Source organism: Heterodontus francisci, chromosome 1 (genome assembly GCF_036365525.1).
Source record: "Heterodontus francisci isolate sHetFra1 chromosome 1, sHetFra1.hap1, whole genome shotgun sequence".
NCBI classification, from domain to species: Eukaryota; Metazoa; Chordata; class Chondrichthyes; order Heterodontiformes; family Heterodontidae; genus Heterodontus; species Heterodontus francisci.
The window spans coordinates 150,645,972-150,663,830 of NC_090371.1; the positions used below are offsets into that span (position 1 = coordinate 150,645,972).

Genomic DNA, 17,859 nt, shown 5'->3' on the forward strand with positions numbered 1-17,859 from the left:
GAAAATCGCGGATGTGCAAGATGCCAGAATTGGAGCAGCACAGAGATGTGGAGGGTTATGGGGCTCGAGGATGTTATAGAGCAATGCAATAGAGCAATGTGATGACCAGGATGAGAATTTTAAAATCGAGGCACTACCAGATTGGGGTCCAATGTAGGTGATGGGACTTGGTGCAAGTTACGATACAAGCAGTAGAGTTTTAGATGAACTCTAATTTACCAAGAGTGTTAAGCTGGATATCCAGCCAGGAGAACACTGTAATAGTCAAGATTAGAGGTAACAAAAACATGGATGAGGTTATCAGCAGCAGATGAACTGAGGCGGGGTGGAGACAGGAGATGTTACAGAAGTGAAAATAGGCATTATTGGTGACAGGGATGATCTAGGGTTGTAAGCTCACTGTGAGGTCAAATAGGATGCCAAAGTTGCAAATGGTCTAGTTCAGCCTCAGACAGTGGGCAGGCCAGTAGAGTTGGTGGCTAGGAAACAGAGTGGCGAAGGAAGACAATGGCTACGGTCTTCCCTATATTTAATTGGATGGAATTTCTGCTCATCCTGAGCCAGATCGCAGACAAGCAATGTGACAAATTATAGACTGTGGAGGGATCATATATCATTGAAACATATAAATTCTTCAAGGGCGTGTGTTATGGACAGAGATGAGAGAGAACTGAAACCACAGCTCCCTTCCCTTTACTGTCCATAATCAGTGTGCATTTTTTTTGAAAAGGAAGATGGGTGTGTTTCTTAACCCCTGAGTGTACGACTAATTTGAATAACCAGCAGCATGTTTTTCGTGGGTTGAAATAGAGGATTATTTTTATTCACATGTTCACCCTGAAAGTCTCACGCTACGTCACTCACCTCTTGCGTGCACAAACACACGCACTCAAGAAAGAAAGCTGTTAAAGAGGATAGTGCACTTTTACAAATTATAAACAAAGGAATAGTTCATAAATCACGTGATTTGGCTCATTTAGGGGAAAAGGCATGTGTTGCAGACCCGGTGAAGAAGGCATTTTCACTTCTGAAGTGTAGTTAGGTGGATTCGATAGCTGGAGTCGTTTTTTGAAGTCGTTGCAAAATTCTCTCAAAGGGGACGATTTTCAGCAGGTCACGAAGTTAGTTGCTTGCAGTCTCATTATTAGGAGGTTGTTTTTCTGTACTGGTGGACTTGCAAAGGAACAGGCTTGGAGGCCTTAACATGCAGTTGTCTCCAGTTTTAAGGCATAGGTGTTTTGCTTTTGCTGCTGTCTCTGCAGCTGTTGTTTGCAGACTGCCCAGTCTCTCTCTGGTGCTTGGAGTAATGAAATTTGGAAGTATAGGCAGAGCGGTAAAGGAGGTGGGGTAACGCTGTTGATAAGGAATGAGATCAGTGCATTAGTGAGAGAGGATCTTAGGTCAAAGGAGCAAGATGGAGAATCAGTTTGGGTGGAGATAAGAAACAGCAAGGAGCAGCAAACATTGGCGGGAGTTGTTTATAGGCCACCAAACAGCAGTGGTAATGTTGGGCATGGTATAAATCAGGAAATTAGAGCTGCATGTAGCATGGGCAATACAGTAATAATGGGTGAGTTCAATTTACATATGGACTGGGTAAACCTCATTAACACTAAGGTGGAGGATGAATTCCTGGAGTGTGTACGAGATGGGTTTGGAAGCAGTATGTTAAGGAGCCAACTAGGGATCGGCCTGTTTAGAGGGTGGTGTATCTTCGGAATTCACTACCCTAGAGGGCTGTGGAAGCTCAATCATTGAACATATTCAAGACAATAATCGATAGATTTCTGGATACTAATGACATCAAGGGATATGGGAATAGTGGGGAAAAATGGCATAGAGGTAGATGATCAGCCATGATCTGTTTGAATGGCGGAGCAGGCTCGAAGGACCGAATGGCCTACACCTGCTCCTATTTCCTGTGTGGCACCTTATCAAATGCCTTTTGGAAATCCAAGTATATCACATCTGCAGGTTCCCTTTTATCACCTTGCTTGTTACTTCCTCAAAGAACTCTAATAAAACAGTTAAACATGATTTCCCTTTCACAAAACCATGTTGACTCTGTCTGAAACCATTATGATTTTCTAAGTATCCTGCTATTACCTCCTTAATAATAGATACTAGGATTTTCCCTAGGACAGATGTTAGGCTAACTGGCTGATAGTTTCCTGCTTTCTGTCTCCCTCCTTTCTTGAATAAAGGTGTTACATTTGCTGTTTTCCAATCTGTTGGGACCCTTCCAGAATCTAAGGAATTTTGGAAGATTATAACCAATGCCTCTACTATCTCTGCAGCCAATTCTTTTAAGACCCTAGGATGCAGGCCATCTGGTCCTGGTGACTTGTCGGCCTTTAGGTCTAATAGTGTTCCCAGCACCTTTTACCCTTGAAATGGTGATTGTTTTAAGTTCCTCACTCCATTTCACCTCTTGATTTTCAAGTATCTTTGGGAAGTTCTCTAAGTCTTCTACAGTGAAGAAAGACACATAATACCTATTCAACGCCTCCGCCGTTTCCTTGTTTTCCATTATCAGTTCCCCAGACTAACTCTTTAGAGGACCAACACTAGCTTTAGTTTCTCTTTTCCTATTTAAATATTTACAGAAACTCTTACCATTTGTTTTTATATTACTGGCTAGCTTTCTCTCATACTCTACTTTCTCCCTTTTTTTAAGTCATTCTTTGCTGGCTCTTCAAATCTATCCAATCTTCCTACCTACCACTAATCTTTGCAGATTTGTACAGTATTTCTTTCAATTTGATACTTTACCTACCTTCCTTATTTAGCCATGGATGGCTAAAGAGTCTTTCTTTCTCACTGGGATAAATCTTTGCTGAGAGTTACACAGGAACATAGTAGCAGGAGTAGGCCATTCAGTCCATCGAGCCTGCTCTGCCATTCAATACGATCATGGTTGATCATCCACTTCATTGCCTTTTTCCCACACTATCCCCATATCCCTTTATGGCATTGGTATTTAGAAATCCGTCAAACTCTGCTTTAAACATACTCAAGGAGTGAGCTTCTACAGCCCTCTGGGGTAGAGAATTCCAAAGATTCACAACTCTCTGAGTAAAGAAATTTCTCCTCATCTCGGTCCTAAGTGGCTACCCCCTTATCTTGAAATTGTGTTCCCTGGATCTTGACTCCCCAACAAGGGAAAACATCTTACTTGCATCTACCCTGTCTATCCCTTTAAGTATTTTATAGGTTTCAATGACGATCACCTCTCATTCTTCGAAATGCTAGAGAATACAGGCCCAGTTTCCCCAATCTCTCTCCATAGGACAGTCCCACCATCCCGAGAACAAGTCCGGTGAACCTTTGTTGCACTCCCTCTATGGCAATAATATACTTCCTAAGGTAAGGGGACTAAAACTGCACACAGTACTCTAGGTGCGGTCAAACTAAGGTTCTATACAATAGACACAAGACTTTGCTCCTCCTGTACTCAAATCCTCTTGTGATAAAGGCTAACATACCATTAGCCTTCCTGATTGCTTGCTGAACCTGCATGTTAGCTTTCAGTGACTTATTGACAAGGAAACCCAGGTCCCTTTGTACATCTACACTTTTTAATCGCTTACCATTTAAGAAAAACTCTGCACATCTATTCTTCCTACCAAAGTGGATAACCTCACATTTTTCCACATTATATTCCATCTTCCATGTTCTTGCCCACTCACTAAGTCTGTCCAAATCCCCTTGAAGCCACTTTACATCTTCCTCACAACACACATTCCCACCTAGTTTAGTGTCATCCGTGAACTTGGAAATATTACATTTGGTCCCCACATCCAAATCATTGATGTATATTGTGAACAGCTGGGGCCCAAGTACTGATCCTTGTGGTACCCCACTAGTCACAGCCTGCCAATGCAAGAATGACCCGTTTATTCCTACACTCGGTTTTTGTGTTAACCAATCCTTAATCCATGCTAGCATATTACCTCCTATCCCATGTGATTTAATTTTGTTCACCAACCTCGTCTGGGGGACTTTATCAAAAGCCTTCTGAAAATCCAAGTATACAACGTCCACCGACTCCTCTTTATCAATTCTGTAATATCCTCAAAAAACTACAACAGGCTCGTCAAACATGATTTCCCATTCATAAATCCATGCTGTGCCCAATCAGATCATTATTATCCAACTGTCCATTTAGCACATCCTTTAGAATAGATTCTAGCATTTTCCCTACTACTGATGTAAGGCTAACAGGTCTGTAGTTCCGTGTTTTCTCTCTCTCTCCCCCCCTTCTTAAATAGTGGGGTGACATTTACTACCTTCCAATCTGCAGGAACCAATCCAGAATCTATAGAATTTTGGAAGATCACCACCAATGCATCCACTATCTTCATAGCTACCTCTTTCAACATTCTGGGATGTAGAATATCAGGTCCTGGGGACTTATCAACCTTCAGCCCCATTAATTTCTCCAATACAACCTTCTTACCAATACTAATTTCCTTCAATTCCTCATTCTCCCTAGTCACCTGGATCTCTAATTCTGGGAGATTACTTGTATCTTCCTCAGTAAAGACAGACACAAAGTAATTATTTAGCTTCTCTGCCATTTCTCTATTCCCCATTATAAATTCTCCTGACTCTGCCTTTAATGGACCCACATTTGTCTTACAAACATATGAATAAGGGGCAGAAGTAGGCCATTCGGCCCCTCGAGCCTGCTCTGCTATTCAATAAGATCACGGCTGATTGTTTTTGCTTTGAATGCCACACTCCCATCTACCCCCATCTTAGCCAAACATTTCCTTTTTATGTACCTATAGAGGCTTTTACAGTCTGTTTTTATGTTTTTTGCTAGTTTACATTCATATTCTATTGTCCCTTTATCAGTTTCTTCGTCCTCCTTTGCTATATTTTAAAACCCTCCCAATCCTCAGGTTTACGACTATTTCTGGCGACTTTATAGGCCTTTTCTTTTAATGTCATATAATCCTTAACTTCCTTTGTTCGCCACAGTTGACTGACTTTACTTTTTGGGTTTTTGTGCCTTGAAGGAATGTATAGTTGCTGTACACTATGTCATAATTCTTTCAAGACTATCGATTGCCTATGTACTGTCATACCTTTTAATGTATTTTCCCAATCCACCTCAGCTAATTTGCTCTCATACCTTCATAATTTCCTTTGTTCAAATTTAACACTCTGGCTTCAGATTGAACTACCTCACTTTCAAACATAATGTAAAATTCTATCACATTATGGTCACCCATCCCTAAAGGTTCTTTTACATCAAGATTGTTAATTAGCCCTTTCTCATTACATAATACTAGATATAAAATAGCCTTTCGCTAGTCGGTTCCTCAACATATTGCTCTGGAAAACCATCCCCAACACACTCCAGAAACTCATCCTCCACAGCATTAGTGCTCATTAGGTTTACCTAGTCTATATGCAGATTGAACTCACCCATGATTACCGTACTACTCATGCTACATGCTTCTCTAATCCCCTGTTTAATACCATGCCCTACACTACCACTAATGTTTGGTGGCCTTTAAACAACTCCTACCAATGCTTGCTGCCTCTTGCTGTTTCTTAGCTCCACCCAACCAGATTCCACATTTTGTTCTTCTGATCTGAGAACCTCTCTTACTAATGTACTGATCCCATACCTTATCAGTGCAACACCACCTCCTTTTCCTTTTTGCCTGTCCTTCCTAAATGTCGAATATCCTTGAATATTCAGTTCCCCGTCTTAGTCACTCTGTAGCCACGTTTCCATAATAACAATTAGATCATACCCATTTATCTCTATTTGTGTCTTTATATCATCTGCCTTGTTGCAAATGCTGCATGCATTCAGGTAGAGTGCACTTAACTTTGTCTTTTTGACATTATTCTGCATTCTAAGCCTAGTTGATACTTGCCTTTGTTTTGCCTGCCTTCTAATGTTGCTTGCCATTTTTCTACTTCTTGTTACCAGCTTTACTTCCTTCCAATTTGAGCTACCCCTCAGGTTCCCATCCCCCTGACAAGCTAGTTTAAACCCTCTCCAACAGCACTCGCAAATCTCCACGCGAGGATATTAGTTCCGGTCCTGTTAAGGTGTAGCCCGTCCATCTTGTACATGTCCCACCTGCCCCAGAACTCGTCCCAATGCCTCAGAAATCTGATGCCCACCCTCCTACACCAATTCTCCAGCCACATGTTCAATCGATCAATCCTCCTATTCCTATAGCACGTGGCACTGGGAGTAATCCTGAGATTACTGCTCTTGAGGTCCTTCTTTTTAATTTCCTCCCTAACTCCCCAAAATCTGCTTTCAGGACCTGATCCCTCTTCCTACCCGCATCATTGGTACCAATGTGGACCACGACCTCTGGCTATTCACCCTCCCCCAAAAGGATGCCCTTCAGCCGCTCCATGACATCCTTGTCCCTGGAACGAGGGAGACAACACTCCATCCTGGAATCACGTTTACTGCCGCAGAAATGCCTGTCTGATCCCATGACTATCTAATCCCCTATCACTATTGCTCTTCCACTCTTCTTCCTCCTCTCCTGTGCAGTTGAGCCACCTGTGGCGCCACAGACTTTGCTCTGGCTGCACTCCCCCGGGGAACCATCGCCCTCACCAGTATCCAAAATGGAAAACCAATTAGATCATAAGATCATAAGAACTAGGAGCAGGAGTAGGCAGTCAGGCCCCTCGAGCCTGCTCCGCCATTCAATAAGATCATGGCTGATCTTTTCGTGGACTCAGATCCACTTACCCGTGCTCCCACCGTATCCCTTAATTCCTTTATTGTTCAAAAAGATATCTACCTTAGCTTTAAAGACGTTTACTGAAGAAGCGTCAACTACTTCACTGGGCAAGGAATTCCATAGATTAACAACCCTCTGGGTGAAGAAGTTCCTTCTTAATTCAGTCCTAAACCTGCTCCCTCTAATCTTGAGGCTATGCCCTCTTGTCCTAGCTTCACCTGCCGGTGGAAACATCCTCTCTACTTGTATCTTATCTATTCCCTTCATGATTTTATATGTTTCTATAAGATCCCCCCTCATTCTTCTGAACTCCAATGAATATAATCCCAATCTACTCAGTCTCTCCTCATAAGCCAACCCCCTCAACTCCGGAATCAACCTAGTGAACCTCCTCTGCACCCTCTCCAGTGCCAGTATATCCTTTCTCAAGTAAGGAGACCAAAACTTCACACAGTACTCCAGGTGCGGCCTCACCAGTACCTTATACAGCTGCAACATAATCTCTCTGCTTTTAAACTCAATCCCTTTAGCAATGAAGGACAAAATTCCATTTGCCTTCCTAATTACTTGCTGTACCTGCAGACCAACCTTCTGCGATTCATGCACAAGGACACCTAGGTCCCTCTGCATAGCAGCATGCTGCAACTTTTTACCATTCAAGTAATAATCCTTTTTCCTGTTACTCCTACCGAAATGAATGACTTCACATTTATTAACATTGTATTCCATCTGCCAGACCTTTGCCCACTCACTCAATGTATCTATGTTCCTCTGCAAAGTTTCACAGTCATCTGCACACTTTGCTCTGCCACTCATCTTAGTGTCATCTGCAAACTTTGACACCCTACACGTGGTCCCCAACTCCAAATCATCTATATAAATTGTAAATAATTGCGGTCCCAACACCGATCCCTGAGGCACACCACTAGTGATTGATTGCCAACCAGAATAGCACTCATTTATCCCCACTCTCTGCTTCCTGTTAGTCAACCAATCCTCTATCCATGCTAATACTTTACCCCTGACGCCATGCATCCTTATCTTATGCAGCAGCCTCTTGTGCGGCACCTTGTCGAAGGCCTTTTGGAAATCTAGGTACACCACATCCACTGGGTCCCCATTGTCCACCTTGCTCGTAATGTCATCATAGAATTCCAAAAGATTTGTCAAGCATGACCTGCCCTTCATGAACCCATATCTTAGCAAGCAAGATATACTCGGGGGACTCCTGCACTGCCTGCCTGGTTCTCTTAGACTGCCTGGTGGTCACCCATTCCCTCTATGTCTGCATGCTCCTAACCTGCGGTGTGACCACCTCCTTAAACGTGCTTTCCACGTAGTCCTCCGCCTCGCAGTTGCACAATAGTGACTCCAGCCGCCGCTTGAGTTCCAAAACCTGGAGCTCAAGCTTCTGCAGCTGGTGACACTTCCTGCAGATGTGTTCGTCCAGGACACATGGAGCGTACATGACTTCCCACATACTGCAGGATGTACACTCTACTTGGCCAAGTTGATCTGCCATACTATATCTTTAAAAACTATTTATTACAATTAGAATAAGTAGAATAACTTACCAGTTACTCACCAATCAGCTTCTTCCGAAGGACCGAAGTAAGAGCCAGCTACTGGAGGCTGAAAAAAGGTAGAAAAAGGAGCACCTCCCTCACTGAACTCCCTTACTCACCAAACGCCCACTTTACACTCTGTGCACTCAAAGCAGCACTCAATGCTGGTTTAAGGAATTATTAAATATCTCCTTAAAACTTTGCCACTGCACCTCTACTGTCCTACCTTTTAACCTAGTTTCCCAGTTCACTTTAGCCAACTCTGCCTTCATACCCTTATACTTACCTTTATTTAGGTTTAAAACACTAGTCTTACTTCTCCCATACTTCTCCCGTTCAAACTGAACATGAAATTCCATCATGTTATGATCACTTTTGCCTAGAAGCTCCTCTACCATGAGGTTATTGATTAATCCTGTCTGATTGCACATTACCAGGTCTAAAATAGCCTGCTCTCTGGTTGGTTCTAGAATGTACTGCTCTAAGAAATTGTCCTGAATATACTCCATGAACTCATTTTCCAGGCTACCTTTGCCAATTTGATTCACCCAATCTACATGTAGATTAAAGTCACTCATAATTATTGTGGTACCTTTTTTACACACCCCATTTATTTCTTACTGTATACTGTGTCCTACAGTGTAACAACTGTTAGATGGCCTATAAACTACTCCCATAAGTGACCTCTTGCCTTTCCTATTTCTTATCACTACCCAAACTGATACTACATCTTGCTCTTTCGAACTAAGGTCATCTCTCGCTACTGTACTAGTGACATCCTTATTAACAGAGTTACACCACCACCTTTTCCTAGCTTCCTGTCTTTTCAAAATATCAAATACCCTTCAATATGCAGGACCCAGCCTTGTTCACCTTGCAATCATGTCTCTGTAATGGCCATCAGGTCATACATATTTATTTCTACCTGTGCTAACAATTCATCCATTTTGTTACGAATGCTGTGCGCATTCAGATACAGTCTTAAACTCCGTCTTTTCACCATTTCTGCAATCTCTGGCCTTATCTGCTGATGCACTCTTAAGTTTGTATGTTCTGTCCCTTCCTGCCACATTTGCTTATCATTACCCAAATCGCTACCCTGCTCTATTACCTCGTTGTTTCCCTGTGATTGACACATTTCCTCTCACATGATCCCTTCTCCTCACTATTTAGTTTAAAGACCTCTCTCCTGTCCTAGTTATACGACTTGTCAGAACACTGGTGCCAGCACGGTTCAGGTGAAGACCGTCCCAACAGTACAGCTCCCACTTTCCCCAGTACTGGTGCCGGTACCCCATGCATCAAAACCCTTTTCTACCATACCAGTCTCTCTAATCTTATTTACCCTACACCAATTTGCTTGTGGCTCAGGTAATAATCTAGAGATTATTAGCTTTGAAGTTCTGCTTTTTAATTTAGCTTAGCAGCTCATACTCCCTATGCAAAACCTCTTTCCTCGTCCTATCTATGTCATTGGTACCCACATAGACCACGACAACTGGATCTTAACCCTCCCATTGCAAGTTCATCTCCAGCTCCCATCAGATGTTCCAAACCCAAGCACTGGGCAGGCAACACAGCCTTCTGGACTCTCGCTCTCGACTATAGAGAACTGTGTCTATTCCTCTGGCTATACTGTCTCCTGCTACCACTACATTCCTATTTACTCCCCCCACTTGAATGGCTTCCTGTATCACGGTGCCGTGATCAGTTTGCTCAACCAAACTGCAGCCCCCGTTCCCATCGATAAAAGCTGCAAGAACCTCAAACCTGTTGAACAATTGGAAGGGCTAAGGCTCCTCCACTTTTACCTTTTTTTTAATATTCGTTCATGGGACGTGGGCATCGCTGGCTGGGCCAGCATTTATTACCCATCCCTAATTGCCGTAGAGAAGCCGATGAGCTGCCTTCTTGAACTGCTGCAGTCCATGTGAGGTAGGTACACCAACTGTGCTGTTAGGAAGGGAGTTCCAGGATTTTGACCCAGCGACAGTGAAGGCACGGAAATATAGTTCCAAGTCAGAATGGTGTGTGGCTTGGAGGGGAACTTGCAGGTGGTGGTGTTCCTGATCCCCTTACCTGCCTCACTTGCAGTCAGACTCTCCTGTTTCTGACCAAATCAAGCGACCCTATCCTAAGGGGTGTGACTGCCTTCTGGAACAATGTGTCCATATAACTTTCCCCTCCTTGATGCATCGCAGTGTCTGTAGCTCGGCCTCCAGCTCATTGACTCTGAGCCAAAGCTCCTCGAGTCATAGACACTTACTGCAGATGTGGTTTCCATGGATCACACTGGTGTCCAGCAGCTCCCACATACTGCAGGTGCATCACATCACCTGTCCAACCATCTTTATTTTGTTTTAATTAATGAATTAATTATTTTCTTAATTGAATTTTAATTAATGCTTCTAGTCCTGCTTGCAATTATATTCTGTTTATTTTATGAATGTTCTACTTAACCTGACCTGCTTCCCTGTGATGTCACACCTCGATTTTTCTTTGCGAACACAGGCTCTGCCTACAGACTGGCCAGCTATTTAACCCCCACTTGGCTCTTGTTCCTTCTCGCTGCTCCCATAGTGAGGTCTCGCTCTCTCCTGGGTTCTTTATCCATCTCTCCTCTCGTTCCTTCCTGCCGCTCTCACAGTGAAGTCTTGTTCGCTCCTGCACTCTTTATCCCCTGCTTGGCTCTCGCTCCTTCCCACGCTCTCACAGTGAAGCTTTGCTCTCTCCTGGGCTCTTTATCTCCTGCTCGGCTCTTGTTCCTTCCTGCCGCTCTCCCAAAAGGTTGGTTGGTTGGTTGTAGAACTGCTTTGTGTCAGTGACATGGGGGGAGTGGGGAGCGATAAGAGTGGCACTCGCATTTTCTGCTCACATGGATGCACTGATGGAACTTAAATGAACCTTGCATTCATTAGGGCATCCCTGGAAGCAATGTGAGCAGCTGGGGGTGTATTGCCCTCATCACCCTCCTCATCATCTTCTTCCTCTTCCCCCGCTAAGTCATCCAAGGAGGATCTGAGGTCACCTTGTTCCTCCTGCAGGTCCAATCCTTGCTGTTGTGCAATATTGTGCAGAGCACAGCAAACCACAACCATTCTGGAGACCCTGACTGGTGTGTCCAGGCACTTGAAGTGCATCTTCAGCATATTGATGGCCTGTTCAATTCCACATTTGGTAGTGATGTGGCTTTCATCTTTGAGTTATTGAATGCCCTCCTTCTGTGCTGTAAGTTTCTACTGGGCTTCACTGGTTAGGTTCTATCAGGTGTCATGAGCCAAGTTTGCAGTCACTTAGCAGCCGCCCTTTAAGTCTGCTTCCATGTTCAAAGAGGGGAGGGAGCCTGGACTGCTGCAGGACAAAAGCATCACGGCAATTGCCTGGGAACCTTGTTCAGATCTGCATAGACATTTTTATGTAGATGCACACCATCTGCACATTGATTGAATGGAAACCCTTGCTGTTGATGAATACTCCTGGTTGTTCTGGGGTGCCCAGACTGTGCAGTCAATGGTGCCCTGCATCTGTGGGAATCCAGCCAGAGCTGGCAAACCAAGTGCCCACTTATACTGACTGACATCCTAAGTGGCAAAGTTGACATAATGCTGGCCCTGGAAAACAACCCATCAGTCACCGGTCTTATGCATTTATGGCTGGGACTGAGATCATGGATATGTTGCCAGCAGAGCCCTGGAAGGATCAGGAGGCAAAAACGTTGACAGTGGTTGTAACTTTGGCATCCGCTGGCAACACGTGGCCATCAGGTCCAGCAGACAGCTGTTCTTCTTCTAGGAGGCTGGAAATGTCTGCCACCATCTGACATAGCCTCCTGAGGCACTGGTGTTCAGACATCAAGGAAACTGAGCCTCCACCTGCAGACCCTGTTTTGTAGGTAATGCCCACTGCGAGGTGCACCTCTCTGCTGGTCCCTCTTGGCTGTGCCACGACCTGACTGTGAGAAGCTGGCTTCTACAAGTACGATTGCTGATGGTGTTTCCAGTTATCTTTAAGATCATAAGAAATAGGAGCAGGTGTAGCCAATCAGCCCCTCGAGCCTGCTCCACCATTCAATAAGATCATTGCTGAACTGATTGTGGCCTTAACTCCACTTTCCTGCCAGCCCCCATAACTCTTCCGAAGAAGGGTCACTGACCTGAAACGTTAACTCTGCTTCTCTTTCCACAGATGCTGCCAGACCTGCTGAGTGATTCCAGCATTTCTTGTTTTTGTCCCATAACTCTTCACTCTGTTGTCGATTAAAAATCGATCCAGCTCCGTCCTGAATATATTCAATGGCTCAGCCTCCACAGCTCTCTGAGGTAGAGAACTCCGAAGATTCAAGACCCTCTAAGAGAAGAAAATTCTCCTAATCTCTATCTTAAATAGGTGCCCGCCCCCTCATTATGAAACTATGGCCCCTAGTTCTAGACTCCCCCACGAAGGGAAACATCCTCTCAGCACCTGTCAAGCCCCCTCAGGATCCTATAGGTATCAATAAGATCACCTCTCATTCTTCTAAACTCCTATGAGTATAGGCCCAACCTGCTTAACCTTTCCTCATAAGACAACCCCTTCATCCCAGGAATCAGCCTAGTGAACCTTCTCTGAACTGCTTCCAATGCAAGTATACGCTCATCTGAAGTGCAAACTAAGGCAGCACAAGCAGCACCCATCCTGATATGATACAGCAAACCTCCAATATGTAGAAAGTAATCTCTAAATTGTACAAAATAACTTATCAGCAAAAGTACTGTAAAACAAAACTTTCACACTAGTAGGTAAGAAAGCAGCTGTCAGTACTAATTATTTATTGGCACCTTTGCCTGAGATTGCCTCAGCCCTCTCAATTGCCATTGTGTACTTGCCTTGGTTTCACTGACAAGTTTCAGAAAGCCCTGGACAGCTGTGAACTCATAGTTAAATTGAAAACAGTGCATCAATATTGCTCTAATTGAGCGATTACCATATGGAAATTGGTAACCCACCTCTCTCTCTTGAGGGGTTGCATGCATGCAACCTAACAGGTTTCAGTCAAATTTGGAATTGGGCGGGATGGAGCCATTTTCCTAACATGCTATCAATTTTGTGGGTTTTAACCCACCATCTCTGCCTAAACTTATGCACCCTTCAAGATTAAAATTCAGCCCAATGCATCAATAAAGCTGGAAGGAAATATAACCTGACTAGACGTGTGAACAACTTAGAGGGGTCCGTCTTTGTTATGGGCGAGGGTTAAGACATTCACTTCTGGGGGATGAAAGAGCTTGCCTAATTGTATGTGGAGCTGTAAGTTTTGTCATTGCGTCATATTTGCTTTCCGTATTTGATCAGTGACAACACCCCTTTATTGCTCTACCCTGAAGCACAGACCACAAAAGTTGATAGAACAGGAGCCCATCCTGCCCATTAACTTTGTTTTGGTTCTTTACTACAGCATTCCAAAACTAATCCTACTGTTCTGTGTTCTCCTGACCCATAGCCCTGTACTTTCTTTTGCTTCACATATCTACCTAATATTCCAGTAACAGATGAAATGGCTTCTGCCTCAACCATCCCTGCTGCAAAGCTTTCCATGCCCTTCATTCTCAATGACCACTTAAAATTGATGACCACCATTTCCTCCCCTCCCCACCCCACCCCCAAACTAGAAAAAGTAATTTGCTTTTCATTCTTAATGAATGTTGGCTTTAATTGGGAGGTTGATCCCTAATGAAACCCAGCATTTTCTGTGCTTAACAAATTGGGAAAACCAGTTTTGATTTGAGGTACTTTTCATTCTCAGCCTCTCCCATTTCAAAAAATATAAATGGTGAAAATTGATAAACTTGAACATGCAACATTAAGTCACTCCCCACAGTGCATTGATTGTGAAAATAACAATTAGAGGTGATACCTTAACAAAGATTGTAGAGAAGTTGAGACAACAGATGAAGCGCAGAAGCCAAGCTTATAGCCCATTGAGGAAAGGAGTAGGATGGAATTGTAAACACTGTCAATGGCAAATAATCAAACATGTATTCTAACCTCTACTGACTTTTTTTATATCTACTGGAGAAACATTACTTACCATACATTGCAAATCCATGGAATGGAATTACACCTGTGCAGAACAAGTATATTCAGTTTACTGTGACAAACAAGGATCTTTATTTTATGAATGCTTTTTGGCCATCTAATTACTTATTAAACATAGTATTAGAGTATATTAGCATTAATTGTCATTTTCAATTTAGATATATCTGGTAATAAACAATTAGCAAACTACTGACATCTACTCAACAATGTAAAAGATTGCTTAGGTATGCCGTAATCATTAAAAGCAGTGACTAGTAGTCACCAATTTAAAGGCTGAATTCCTCAACACCAATATCCGCAGAAAAGGACACACATGAAACAAAATGAAAAATGGGAAATTCCAAAATGCATACATTGTAATCAGTAAATATCACATCTGCAATTAGAGGAATTCTTTCATCACACTTACCATTTGGAGGATACACAACAGTATAATCCTCTAATGCAAGCTTCCCTATCAAAAAACACAAGTGCAAGGATGTGAATAGAAAATATGCTTCTCTGGCACAGTTTTTTTTTAGTTACAGTCCTTAACCAGTCATAAACAACCTAATCTTTTTCACCATGTAAAAATTAAACCAATTTCTCATACAAACATCTGAACAGTTTAGTTTAGTTTAGAGATACAGCACTGAAACAGGCCCTTCGGCCCACCGAGTCTGTGCCGACCATCAACCGCCCATTTATACTAATCCTACACTAATTCCATATTTCTACCACATCCCCACCCTGTCCCTATATTTCCTTACCACCTACCTATACTAGGGGCAATTTATAATGGCCAATTAACCTATCAACCTGCAAGTCTTTTGGCTGTGGGAGGAAACCCACGCAGACACAGGGAGAACTTGCAAACTCCACACAGGCAGTACCCAGAATTGAACCCGGGTCGCTGGAGCTGTGAGGCTGCGGTGCTAACCACTGCGCCACTGTGCCGCCCTGTACAGGTTTGTAACAGATCCTGATTATAGTTTCGTTTTAAATGATTTTAACTTTACTTATTTAAAAGCAAAATACTGCGGATGCTAGAAATCTGAAATAAAAACAAGGAATGTTGGAAACACTCAGCAGGTCTGGCAGCATCTGTGGAGAGAGAAGCAGAGTTAATGTTTCAGGTCAGTGACCCTTCTTCAGAACTTTACTTATTGTTTGGAGGTACTTTGGTATATAAATAACAACTAAAATCTGCATAATCAGATACTTCCTTTTGAAACCTATTTGAAAGTTCCATTATATAAACTGGAACATAGGAGTAATGCTCGTCTAGCTAAAGTTTTCAGTGAACATATAAGTGATGCAGAATACAATGGCAAGTAGATTTACTTACCTCTGATATATGACTTGGGAGGAGAAGCACTGCTGTAGTTGAAATGATCAAGAACTAGTGTGTCTCGAGAAAAGCATAGTAGCACCTAGGAATCAACAAGAGCATGTTAGCCTAGAATGTTGTAATAACAATAAACTACAGAGATAGAAATACTGATTTCTTACTGTAGGGGAGAAAAAGATCGTCAACCTTCAATGTTATTTTTCTCATTGATTGAATGTAATGTACTTACAACATATCCTACAAAAGTTCCATCATCTAATTCAGAGAAGGTCAGTGGGCAATGTTTCTCTCTCTGGAATCTCCATATAATAAGAGGAATATCAGCTCTGCTCATGCAGATCTGGTAAACTGGAGATCTTGCGATAGGTGGCTCAGCTCTTACAAAGCTGAGTGCCACAGATTCATTTTGTGCTATTGGCATAATTGCTTGACTGTCATAAACTGTGACATTTCAATAGTTTAGCTTCATTATCATTTGTTCAGATGGCATCTCAGTACCCTGCTCTTTGGAAGAAGGACCTATATCCAGCCTCAACCTGTTGGGAATTCTTCGCAGATACAACATCATCCCCAAATAAAATCAGTGCCAAGCTGTACAACTTTAGGTACACTAACATTTGCACATTTAATTTTCTCAAAAACTACACCGTTTACACTTCTACTTTCACAGGAAAGTGTGCTTCAGCTCCTCCTTTAATGTACCTCTCGTGTCAGGACTTCCTGAAGTTTCCCCACATGTCTGCTTCCAGATATTATTTCATCTGACACGCTCAATAAAGTTAGTTAGTTGGCCATTAAAAAAAAATCTCCTCCTTTCAAACTACAAGCAGCAGTCCTTGAAGAACTAACACCATGCTATATTTCTCACTCCCGGTCCAATCATATGCACTCCTGTACTTGTTGAACTTGCACAAGGAATGTATTAAAGCCAGTAGAAAGGGCTAACCTCGCAAGATACAATTTCTCTATGTTCCAAGCCCAAGTCTGCCCATACTTGCATAGAATTTTCCCAGATTATGTTAAAAGTCAGTCTTCCTTCTCGTTACAAGAGAAAATCCCACACTGAACAAATGCTCGTTGTCGCCACACTATCAATGAAGAGATAACCAATAATATTTTCAGTATATTAAAAAGTTTGACCTTTTCAGACATGATTACATAATGTAACATCTTAAACTGTATTAAGTAATGCTTTCCAACCTAATACAAGTTGGAAAGCTTATTACCACATACTCAATTTTAGTGCTTGTTATTTGGTCAGACCTATATATTGGATACCTAAGAAATTGCCAGTTCAATTTTCCATTTATAACATGCAGAAATCCTAACAAAGTCAAAAAGATAAATCATGGATTATAATGTTATAATGATCAAACTTCAAAAAAATTTAAATGATGCTTTCAAGCTACAAAAATATTTAAGCTTTTTTTTTACATCAACTGACCAATTCTAGTTGGACATAAATGTCATAGCTTCCAAATTAGTACATTTAATGGAGGTGAAATTCCCTCCTCCTCCCCTGGGCTTGATGGAGCAGACCTGAAATGCCATACTTGAACGCACCCATATTTCCAGATTCACGTCATATGCAATAGCTTGGTGTTTCTCCAAGGAAACACTGCATCTTGGCAGGGGCTTGCACCCAGAAGTGGGGGAGAAAGGTCTACCACTTCTGCAGACCTCTCAGGGCTATGAACTATCATGCCAATACTAATATGGATTGTACTAAACTTTGTAAAATCTAGGCTAGAACTTGCATCAAAACATGAACAACTTTTCCCTACAACATTCTTTAGTTGCAATTTCGAATGCAAAAATCTTGCAGTTATCATTAATTAATATTTGTAAGAATTTTAGATATTTATGGGCACCATTTCCGTAGCTGGTAGAAATTTAAACAGCAGGTTGAGTTATAACTCCTCCTAGTTCACAACAAATATTAACATCCCAGGATACTGCATCACTGGTACAATCTTTCAGATGAGACTATTAACAGAGGTTCCATCTGTCCTTTTTGTTGGACAATAAAGTGCGCATTTATAATTCTGCAAAGTACTTGATGCTTTGTAGCAATTCTTAAAATTGCAGTACAAATCCAGAGTGAGGGCCTGACCTGGCTCAGAAGAGCAGATACTGAGACTAGTCCAGGGCTTTC

At 42.4% G+C, this 17,859-nt stretch overlaps 1 protein-coding gene across 4 annotated transcripts in view; it reads right to left on the bottom strand.

The window, feature by feature from the left end:
* Positions 1-17,859, bottom strand: part of tbc1d19 (TBC1 domain family, member 19) — a 225,189-nt gene that overhangs the window by 59,323 nt on the left and 148,007 nt on the right. For 2 of the 4 annotated variants that reach the window (XM_068009553.1, XM_068009711.1), the window contains exons 14-16: positions 15,702-15,786; positions 14,784-14,828; positions 14,367-14,399 (exon numbers count right to left, since the gene is read on the bottom strand). In XM_068009553.1, the coding sequence (XP_067865654.1) occupies positions 14,367-14,399; positions 14,784-14,828; positions 15,702-15,786 (163 nt within the window). Of the gene's footprint in view, positions 1-328; positions 1,354-14,366; positions 14,400-14,783; positions 14,829-15,701; positions 15,787-17,859 lie in introns of those variants that run through there. The other 2 variants (XM_068009787.1, XM_068009631.1) reach the window with 2 other exon arrangements.